Consider the following 11,741-nt stretch of genomic DNA (forward strand, 5'->3'; position numbering starts at 1 on the left):
TACCTACCCACATACTTGCAGTATCCATGCCTCACCTCGCCATGCCAGTTGGTGCGTTGGTACTTCAGCCAGAGCCAAAGGCCACCAATACTGCTGGAACCATGCAGGCTAGCTGCTTGTTGATGAGGATTTATCCAGGGGTGAGAAGGCATCTTGATGTACAACACACCGAGATGACCTCTAGCATATCCACAGTCACTCATCCACTGTCAGGGCATCCAGGTAGTAGCACAGTCCAGGAGTGGGCAGTGGTCCACTCTATAGGGCCAGCAGCAGCAATCCGGGGAGCTCAGGGGTCAGACAATGGAGAGGTGATGACCTAGTGATATTATCACTAGACTATTAATCCAGAGAACCACGTAGTATTCTAGGGACCTGGATTCAAATCCTGCCATGGCAGATAGTGAAATTTGAATTTAATATATTAAAAAAAATCTCAAATTAAGAGTGTAGTGATGACCATGAAACCATTCCTGATTGTTGGAAAAACCTTTCTTGTTTACTAATACCCTTTAGGGAAGGAAATGTGCTGTTCTTTCCCAGTCTGGCCTACATATGACTCCAGATCCACAGCAAAGTGGTTGTCTCTTAACTGCCCTCTGGAGTAATTAGGATGGACAACAAATGCTGCCCCAGCCAGTGACATCCATCTCCTGTTCATGAATTTAAAAAAAAGGGCAGTTGGAAGTTCAAAGTGGTAGCTCTCCACATTGTGCGGGATAAGTGGAAATGGGCAAAAACACAGGATCCACATCTGCTGGGCATTAGGACCTTAACGGGGCAAATACTTGAAACATGTTTGCAAGCTCCAGTTACATTTCATTTGGAATCATTTCTTCACACACATGAAATGCATGCAGGGCGACCATGTTCAAACTCCAAATGCTGGTCACGGCGGATTGCACCACACCATTGATTTTAATTAAACTAACATTGTCATTTCAGTGCTGCAGAAGTCAGTGGCAAAAACTTAAAAGGAGGCAAATGCTGGCCAAAACCACCCATCATGTGTGGAACTTCATATTTGCAGGATGGGGCAAACATGGCTGCATCCTATATCATGTGACGAAAGATGACTGCAATGAAAAGTGGAATGATTGATGTGGATCTGGGATGGGAAGGGAGCTGGAGACAGCAGGCACTCCCTTTCTGATGTAATGTGTTGGTCATTCAGCCAATGTGGCACCTTCACCAAGTTGGCGCGCACATGCTCTAACCAGGGCAGACGTGCAGCAGACAACAGGGTGCTGAAGGCACAATTCCACAGCTTGCAGTAGCCTGCAGGGGCCCTCCAGTATAATCTGCATAGAGTGTGCCGCACTATCCTGATGTGCTGTGTTCTGCACAATTCGAACAGGCAATGAGGCGATGTGATAAATGCTGAAGAGCCAGGTGAATGGAGCAATCATCCGAGAAGATGGATAAGGACACTGAATTGGAGGAAGCTCTCCTTGTGCGTGACAGAGCTCAGCTGTGTCAGCCCTACGTGGCAGATAAAACCTGGTTAACACCCAGTTCCAGTAGATGAGAGCTGGGTGCAACAGACCATCTACTGGTTTCTGAATCAAGTTATACAAAAGCAAGGTCAAGATGCTAGCATCTAGTTTGCATTGTGGGAGTGAACTACAGCCTGTGCTCATTTCCTTCACGTTCTCCTTTGCAAGCTGTCAATAAAAGCTCATGTTTGGAATTGTCCAATTGCTTGCATGTATGGGATGTTACCCTACAGGCATGAACAAGATGCAGGTAACTGCTGGGCAATTAGGAAAAAGTAACAGGGACTGAGAAAGGGTCTTCAAATGGAATTTTTCTAAGGGCAGGTAAAGTGTGTGGCCCGGTAGTTAAACTGAAGTGTGGCAGAATGGGATTTCATGTGTGAGGCAGTGCCAGCTATGTGCCACGGGCAATGTGCCTTTGTGGCTGCTGTACCATTACACTTGCCATTGAGTGGGCAATGCCAGATTACCTACACATGTCTGGGTGCACTGCAACCACTCAAAGATGGTATGGGTGGAAGGGATGTCAGTCTTTCGGCAATTTTAATTGAGTAGCGAGTTGCTCTGGGAATGGAGCGTGGTAAGATGGGGATAGAATCAGTTGGTAGGGACACCATTCAACTGGGGTAAGTAGCTAAGGAGGTTTGGTAAACAAGATCCGATGAGAATTCTCACTATGCCTTGCAGTGAGAATCCCTCCAAAATACTCTCTGTGACTTGCACTTAGCCACAAAAAGGTTTAGCCCTATCTATATGTTTATAGATGTATTAAACTTTCATAATTTTTTGATTAATTATTTTATATTTAAGCAAAAATTTGTAAAGCCAATTTTGGTATAGCACAATTAACCTGCTTTTGCAAAACTGGATTCAGAAAGCAGTAAATGTTCAAACTGGATAAAGATATTTAGCTTGATGCCAATTCAATAGCAAGGTAGACTAAATACCTTTGTATTTGAATTTTATTAGAATCTAGCACTTGTGACCTATTTAGTTTGAATCCATCAGCTTTCGAGGCAAATTTAAAGTGGCATGAGGAGGTGGAAGTCTTTAATGTAAAATTGGATTAAATAAATTCAGGCATATTTGCATGCTCTGCATTTTAATTCATAACTGCTGTAAAATTTAGGAAAAAGCTGTGGTGTAAACAAGTTTCTGGTTAGAGAGGATAATTAATGTGCAGATGATATAAACTGGTAAATGGAATGAGGTGACAATAAACAGCAGCAAACTTTTGCGCTTGTGCGTACCACAGAAACTGTTTGATCAATAGTGCTGACTGTAGTGTCAGTTCAGAAAGAGAAGTACACATCTATTTCTGACAGACCACCTACACGTTTAAATTAGTTTTTTTTGAAGTTAAGTGTCTGGCCTTTTGTCACGGATAAGCTGCCCTTTTCAGAATGTTTGCTTGGGTTTTACTTTCTAAATCTGAGCTACTCAAAGTACTTTGTTATTCAGAACAAGAAAAAACAGTCATAATGGCACAGCCCTTCAACAAAATAGCAGGCTAGGTTAGTGGGAATGCCTTTCTCTACTGCAAGCACTGAAACATGCAACGCATTTTCCTCTGGTTAATGAGATTTACATTCTACAGTTTTTTTTTACAATGCTGAGGCTGATTTGAAAATTTTCCAGAAATTTACTAACATTTAACAGCACTGAAACAATGACAGAATTGTAAGAAACATGCTATAATTTAACCATCTCAGCTGATACTGTTTTGACAATACTGTGTTGTTCTTACTATTGCCCAATAACAGACTAGCACCCAACGTTTACAGAAGTGAGGGTAATACGAATGGAGGATACTGAATGGAGCAACTTATTAAACCAACGAGGCATGGAAATTATGCCATGTCATCAAATGACATGGTCAAAAATCACATGACACTATGTTATTTCCAACAGGTTTTTTTGAAGACACAAGCTTTCGGAGTCTCACTCCTCCTTCAGGTATCAGTGAGAGAGGTGACATCAGACACAAAATTTATAAGTAAAAGACCAAAGGGTCATAGAACTGATGTGAGTGTGTTGAACCAACCTGAGATGCCTGTTAACTCTTTAATCAGTTAGAAAAGATTAAAATGCAAATTCCAGAATTTCTTTCAAGTTATTGCCCCGAGATAACTAAAGGTTTTATCCGTTCCCTCAATACACCACAGGTGACATCTCAGGTCAGACAATGCATTTTAGGTGTGAAGCCTTGTTTAGAATCTGGCTGTGTAATAACTTGGAGTCAGACTGGTTTTATTTCCAAAATAGGAATTTATAAAATGCCACATTGACTACCTACAAATTGTGTGCTTTTTGAACTAAATAGAATGTACCTGCAATTAAAAATCTGCAAATACAAATTCACCCCATGTTGACTGTGTGTGTGTGTGTGTGTGTGTGTGTGTGTGTGTGTGATGTTGACTGTGTGTGTGTGTGTGTGTGTGTGTGTGTGTGTGTGTGTGTTTGCACACGCGTGTATATTGTGGTGGGGTCACCTGTAGTGCAACATGAATCCAAGATCCCAGTTGAGGCCATCCTCATGGGTACCAAACTTGGCTATTAGCCTCAGCTTGGCGACTCTGCATTGTTGTGTATCCCAAAGTCAGCCTTGGAGGACATTTACCTGAAGACTCAAGGCCGAATGTCCTTGACCATTGAAGTGTTCCCCCACTGGGAGGGAACATCCCCATCTGGCGATTGTTGCACGGTGTCCATTCATCTGTTGTCGTAATGTCTGCATGGTTTTGTATGAGATAGACACCATTGGCTGAGTCACATGAGTATCTGCTGTGCACATGGTGGGTGGTGTTCCCATATGTGATGGTAGTGTCCATGTTGAAGATCTGACGTGTCTTGCAGAGGTTGCCATGACAGGGTTGTATGGTGTTGTGGTCAATGTTATCCTGAGGGCTGGTAGTTTGCCGTGAACAACGGTCTGTTTAAGGTTTGGCGATTGTTTGAAGGCAAGAAGTGGAGGCGTGGGGAAGATCTTGGCCAGTTGCTCATTGTCATTGATAATATGCTGAAGGCTGTGAAGAACATGGTGCAGTTTCTCCGCTCCCAGGAAGTACTGGACAATGAAGGGTACTCTATCGGTTATATCCCATGTCTGTCTTCTGAGGAGGTCATTACTGTTTTTCGCTGTGGCATGTCAGAACTGGCAGTCAATGAGTTGAGCATCATATCCTCTTCTTATGAGGGTGTCCTTCAACACCTTCAGGTGTCCATCGCATTCCTCCTCATCTGAACAGATTCTGTGTATGTGTAGGGCTTGTCCGTAGGGGATGGCTGTTTTAATATGTTTAGGGTGGAAGCTGGAGAATCGCAGCATTATGAGGTTATCCGTAGGCTTGCGGTAAAGCGAGGTACAGTGCCATCTGTCCCTGTTGGAGATGGCGTGTCCAAGAATGAGAGTGATTTGGAAGAGTAGTCCATGGTAAACCTGATGGTGGGATGAAATTTGTTGATATCGCTATGTAGTCGTTTCAGTGATTCCTTGCCATGAGTTCAAAGGAAGAAACTGTCATCAATGTATATGGTGTGCTGCATTGGTCAGAGGTCCTGTGCAACATATTTGGGGAGCAAATCTGGTTTCCCATGGCTGTTCCATGTGTCTGGATGAAGAACTGTTTGTTGAAGGTGAACACGATGCAGTCAAGGATGAAGTGGATGAGTTGTAAGATGGTGTCTGGAAATTGGCAGTTGTTACTGTTGAGTACTGAGGCTGTCGCAGCGATGCCATTGTTGTGGGGGATGCTGGTGTAGAGGGCCGAAACGTCTGTTATGACGAGGAATGTCCTGGTTTGACTGGTCTGTGGATGCTGAGTTTCTGTAAGAAATCTGTGGTATCTTGACAGAAGCTGGGGGTTCCCTGTACAATGGGTTTCAAGATGCCCTCGACATAGTCAGAGAGGGTCACACAAAGGGTCCTATTGCTTGATACAATGGGATGTCCAGGTGTGTTGGCTTTGTGTCTCTTTGGAAGGCAGTAGAAGTCCCTTACGCGAGAAGTATGCAGGATGAGAGTGCATAGGGTACTCTGAAGGTCTGGATCAGTCCATTGAGTTGACAGGTGTGTTCTTTGGGCAGATTGGCAGGTAGATGTCTGTAGTGTTCCTGGTTGTTCAGTTGTTGGTTGGACTTCCTTACAGTAGTCCATTTTATTCCGTATGACGATGGCTCCTCCTTTGTCTGCTGGTTTGATGACAATGTTGCAATTGGTCTTGTGAACACGGATGGCACTGCCTTGTGCCCGGGTGACGTTTTGTGCTACCTTGTGAGTGCGGCTGATGAATTTGGCATTTACACATTCCCTGCCAGCTTGAGCATACCTGTCAAGCCCCGGGCATCAGTCCTGCCGAGGGGTTCAAATCAGGAATTTGCATATTAATCCTTTCTAACTGATTAAAGATTTAACAGCCATCTCAGGTTTGTTCAACACTTTTGCATCACTTCTATGACCCTTTGCTTATAAATTCTGTGTCTGATGCCACCTCTCCCACTGACACCTGAACAAGGAGCGAGACTCTGAAAGCTTGTGTCTTCAAAAAAACCTGTTGGACTGGTGTCATGTGGTTTTTGACCTTGTCCACTCCAGTCCAACACCGGCACCTCCACATCATCAAATGATATGATAGTTACTCTATCAGCAAATAGTAAACAGGATTCATCTAATTTGTTGTGCATGTTTCATTTACTGTTTTAGCTTCGATTTTTTTAAATTTACGTGACCTTAATTTTGTCACTAATGTCCAATAATCTGATACTCTCAGTGTCCCTCCCTGACTTGCATTGCTTAATTGTACCTAAATTGCTGTTCTACCTTAAAACAACAACATTTTCATTGCTGATTTTGAGTTTACCCTTTTTGAATCCTTCCATCCACATCCCCCTGTGCTCCCTTTACTAGATTAGGACCTGGTGTGGTTGTGGGAAATATTTGAGATCCAGAGGGAGAGACACTGATTTTTTTTGGGGGGAGGGGTTTACAATGCTGCAGAAGGTGACACACATAGGGACAGGGACAGGCATGAAGGAATTTAAAAACAAAGGTGAGAAGTTTAAGTTTTGTAGGTGCTGGGAGACTGAGAGTCAAAATAGATCATTATGCAGAGGGCAATGAGTGGGTGACCGTAGCAGTGTGGAAAAAGGTACAGGCAAATGCTTTGAAGGGCAGAGGATAGAAAGTTTGAATTTGATTTATTGTTATCACATGTAACGAGATACAGTGAAAAGTATTGCTCTGCATGCCATACAGTGCATCTGGGTAGCAGAACAGAGTGCAGATTACAGTGATACAGCTGCAGAGAAGGTGCAGAGAGAAATCAGAATTAACATTTGAGAGGTCCATTCAAAAGTCTGATAACAGCAGGGCTGAAGCTGCTCTTGAATGTATTCGAATGTGAATTCAAGCTTTTATATCTTCTCCCTGAAGGAAGAGGGTGGAAGACAGTATAACTGGGGTGGGAAGGCTCTTTGATTATGTTCTAAATAAAAATCAGAAAAACTGTGGATGCTGTAAATCAGAAACAAACAGAAATTGCTGGAAAAGGTCAGCAGGTCTGGCAGCATCTATGGAGAGAAATCAGAGTTAACATTTCAGGTTGAGTGACCCTTCCTCAGAACTTATGGATGGAAGGCTGGTTTGTATGATAGACTGAGCTGAGTTTACGACTGTCTGTAGTTTCTTGCGGTCTTGGGAACAGCGGTTGTTACGCCACGCTATATGCACCCAGGTAGGATGATTTCTATGGTGCACCTATAAAAATTGGTAAGAGTCAAAGAAATATCAATATCAAAGAATCCCTACAGTGTGGAAACAGGCCCTTCAGCCCAACAAGTCCACACTGACCCTCAGATCATCCCACGCACACCCATCCCCCTAATCTACACATCTCTGAACACTATGGTAATTTAGCATGGCCAATCCACCTAATCCGCACATCTTTGGACTGTGGGAGGGAACCAGAGCACCCGGAGGGAACCCACGCAGACACAGGGAGGACGTGCAAACTCCACACGGACAGTCGCACGAGAGTGGAATCGAACCTGGGTTTCTGGCGCTGTGAGGCAGCAGTGCTAACCGTGCTGCCTGTGGACATGCCAAGTTTCTTTAGCCCCCTGAGGAAGTAGAAATGCTGTTGTGCGTTCCTGACCACTGCGTCAACGTTTGTGGAGCAGGACAGATTGTTGGTGATCATCACTCCCAGGAAGTTGATGCTCTCAATCATCTACTCCTCAGCACCACTGATGCAGACAGGAGCATGTCCTCCACTCTGCATCCTGAAGTGAATAACTAGCTTCTTTGTTTTGCTGATGTTGATGGAGAGATTGTTGTCTTTACACCATACCGCTAAGCACTCAATCTCTTTCCTGTACTCTGTCTTGTCATTGTTTGAGATCTGACCTACAACGGTGATGCCGTCAGCAAACTTGTAAATGGAGTTGAGGCAGAATTTGGCCACAGTCATGAGTGTATAACAAGTATAGTAAGAGGCTGAGTATCCAGCCTTGTGGGGCACCAGTATTGAGGACGTTTGCGGTTGAGGTGTTCAGGACAAGATGGAGATTGGCAATTCTACAGAGATGGAAGTGGGCAATCTTTGTGGTGGGAGGAAATATAGGGCAGGGGTCAAAGGAAATTGTGAACAGTTTGGTTCAAACTAATATGATGGCTGGAGAGAGGGATGGAATTGATGTCAGAGATGTGGGACTCAAACAAATATGTTTTGTAAAAAAAGGGGCAAAATTTCTAGTTAGTAATGGGGCAGATGACATTTTATGGTTGAAAAACTACAGAGGACGCCACGTTTGCTGGTTTTCTATAATAAAATCTTCTTTGGTCAACTGTGCTGGTGAAAGTAAAAATTCACAAACATACAAATTAGGAGAAGTAAGTCATTTGTCTTCTCGAAACTGCTTCGTCATTCAATAAGATCATGGCTGATCTGTTTGAGTTTCAAATTTTACATTCCCTTCTACACCTAATAACCTTTGATTCAGTGGCCTAATATGAAGCCAACTCTACTTTAGAAATCTTCTGAGACTGACAATTCCGAAGTTTCACAATCCTATAAGATAAAAGAAATTCCCTTGTCTGTGTCCTAAAAATTCAACATTTAATAATTTTTAAGCAGTGCTTCCTAGTTCTGGATTGACCCATAAGAGGAAACATCCATTCCACACCGTTCAGGTCTCTCAAAACACTTCAAACAAGTACAGCCCTCGCCCTTCTAAACTCCACTGGAAACAGGTCAAGTTTGTCCCACCTTTCCTCATGAGGCAAACTGCTCTTTCCAGGTATCAATCTGGTAAACCTCCTCTGAATTACCTCCAATGCATTTACAGCCTTCCTTAAAAGAGACCAAAACTGCACACGTTTGAGATGTGATCTCACCAGTGCCCTGTATAATTGAGGCATAACGTCCTTATTTTTATGTTTAATTCCTCACGTAATAAAGAATAGCATCCCATTAGCCTCAGTGATTATGTGATGCATCTACACTCTAACTTTTTGTGACCCATGCACGAGAACAGCTCGATCCTTCTACACTGCAGAATTCTTCAGTTATTTTCCATTTAAGCATTATTTTGCTTTTTTTATCCTTCCTGCCAAAATGAACAACTTCATATTTTCCCAGAATATCCTCCATCACATTTTTGCCCACTCACTCTACCTGTCAATATCTACCTGCAACTTCCACACAGTTTCTTTTCAACGTACCCTACCTTGGTGTCATTTGTGAATTTAGCTCCGATGCCTTTACTCCCTTTTTCTAAATCATTCATGTAAATTGGAAAAAGTTGAGGCTCCAGCACAGTTCCCTGAGGACTCCACTCGACACATCCAGCTGCTCAGATCCAAACCCAGACAACAAGGTGCAGGGCTGGATGAACACAGCAGGCCAAGCAGCATCATAGGAGCAGAGAGGCTGACGTTTCGGGCCTAGACCCTTCATCAGAAAAGGGGGAGGGGAAGGGGGTTCTGAAATAAATAGGGAGAGAGTGGGAGGCGGATAGAAGAGGGATAGAGGAGAGGATAGGTGGAGAGGATAGGTGGAGAGGAAACAAACAGGTCGAAGAGGCGGGGATGGAGCCAGGAAAGGTGAGTGTAGGTAGGGAGTTAGGAAGGGGATAGGTCAGTCCAGGGAGGACGGACAGGTCAAGGGGGCGGGATGAGGTTGGTCGGTAGGAGATGGAGGTGCGGCTTGAGGTGGGAGGAGGGGATAGGTGGGAGGAAGAACAGGTTAGGGAGGCAGGGACGAGCTGGACTGGTTTTGGGATGCGGTGGGGGGAGGGGAGATTTTGAAACTTGTGAAATCCACATTGATACCATTGGGCTGCAGGGTTCCCAAGCGGAATATGAGTTGCTGTTCCTGCAACCTTCGGGTGGCATCATTGTGGCACTGCAGGAGGCCCAGGATGGACATGTCGTCTGAGGAATGGGAGGGGGAGTTGAAATGGTTCGCGACTGGGAGGTGCAGTTGTTTGTTGCGAACCGAGCGTAGGTGTTCTGCAAAGCGGTCCCCGAGTCTCCGCTTGGTTTCCCCGATGTAGAGGAAGCCACACCGGGTACAGCGGATGCAGTATACCACATTGGCAGATGTGCAGGTGAACATCTGCTTGATGTGGAAAGTCTTCTTGGGGCCTGGGATGGGGGTGAGGGAGGAGGTATGGGGGCAGGTGTAGCACTTCCTGCGGTTGCAGAGAAAAGTGCCGGGTGTGGTGGAGCTGGAGGGGAGTGTGGAGCGGACAAGGGAGTCACGGAGAGAGTTGTCCCTCCAGAAAGCAGATAAGGGTGGGGAGGGAAAGATGTCTTTGGTGGTGGGGTTGGATTGCAGATGGCGGAAGTGTTGGAGGATGATGCGTTGGATCCGGAGGTTGGTGGGGTGGTACGTGAGGACGAGGGGGATTCTTTTTTGGTTTTTATTGCGTGGACGGGGTGTGAGGGATGAGGTGCGGGAGATGTGGGAGACACGGTTGAGGGCCGTGTTACGGTCCTTGAAAAACGAGGACAACTGAGATGTACGGGAGTGGAATGCCTCATCCTGGGAGCAGATGCGGCGGAGGCGAAGGAATTGGGAATAGGGGATAGCATTTTTGCAGGAAGGTGGGTGGGAGGAGGAGTATTCTAGGTAGCTGTGGGAGTCGGTGGGCTTGAAATGAATATCGGTTTCTAGGTGGTTGCCCGATATGGAGACAGAGAGGTCCAGGAAGGGGAGAGAGGTGTTAGAGATGGTCCAGGTAAACTTAAGGTTGGGGTGGAAGGTGTTAGTGAAGTGTATGAACTGTTCGAGCTCCTCGTGGGAGCACGAGGCGGCGCCGATACAGTCATCAATGTACGGAGGAAGAGGTGGGGTTTAGGGCCGGTGTAGGTACGGAAGAGGGATTGTTCCACGTAACCTACAAAGAGGCAGGCGTAGCTTGGGCCCATGCGGGTACCCATGGCTACCCCCTTTGTCTGTAGGAAGTGGGAGGAATTGAAAGAGAAGTTGTTGAGTGTGAGGACGAGTTCGGCTAAGCGGATGAGGGTATCAGTGGAGGGGGACTGGTCGGGCCTGCGGGACAGGAAGAAGCGGAGGGCCTTACGGCCATCTGCATGGGGAATGCAGGTGTAGAGGGACTGGACGTCCATGGTAAAGATGAGGTGTTGGGGACCGGGGAATTGGAAGTTCTGGAGGAGGTGGAGGGCGTGGGTGGTGTCACGGACATAGGTAGGGAGTTCCTGGACCAAGGGGGAGAAAATGGAGTCTAGATAGTTGGAGATCAGTTCGGTGGGGCAGGAGCAGGCGGAGACGACGGGTCGACCAGGGCATTCAGGTTTGTGGATTTTGGGAAGGAGATAGAAGCGGGCAGTGCGAGGTTGGGGAACGATGAGGTTGGAGGCCGTGGGTGGGAGGTCACCTGAGGTGATGAGGTTGTGGATGGTTTGCGAGATGATGGTTTGGTGCTCAGGGGTGGGGTCATGATCAAGGGGGCGGTAGGAGGAGGTGTCGGAGAGTTGGCGTCCGGCCTCGGCGATGTAGAGGTCAGTGCGCCATACTACAACTGCGCCTCCCTTGTCCGCGGGTTTTATGGTGAAGTTGGGATTGGAGCGGAGGGAGCGGAGGGCTGCACGTTCTGCGGGGGAGAGGTTGGAGTGGGTGAGAGGGGTGGAGAGGTTGAGGCGATTGATGTCTCGACGGCAGTTGGAGATGAAGAGGTCGAGGGAGGGTAGGAGGCCTTGGGGTGGTGTCCAGGAGGAAGGGG

General features: G+C 46.0%; 1 protein-coding gene across 1 annotated transcript in view; it reads right to left on the reverse strand.

Moving 5' to 3' along the window:
- Positions 1-8,285: 8,285 nt before the first annotated feature.
- The window catches only part of LOC109923462 (BCL-6 corepressor-like), a 95,467-nt gene continuing 92,011 nt past the window's right edge, over positions 8,286-11,741 (reverse strand). Inside the window, 1 exon segment of the mRNA XM_048603100.1 lies at positions 8,286-8,344. Coding sequence (XP_048459057.1) covers positions 8,286-8,344 — 59 coding nt within the window.

This window comes from Rhincodon typus, chromosome 11, assembly GCF_021869965.1.
Source record: "Rhincodon typus isolate 14 chromosome 11, sRhiTyp1.1, whole genome shotgun sequence".
Taxonomy (NCBI): Eukaryota; Metazoa; Chordata; class Chondrichthyes; order Orectolobiformes; family Rhincodontidae; genus Rhincodon; species Rhincodon typus.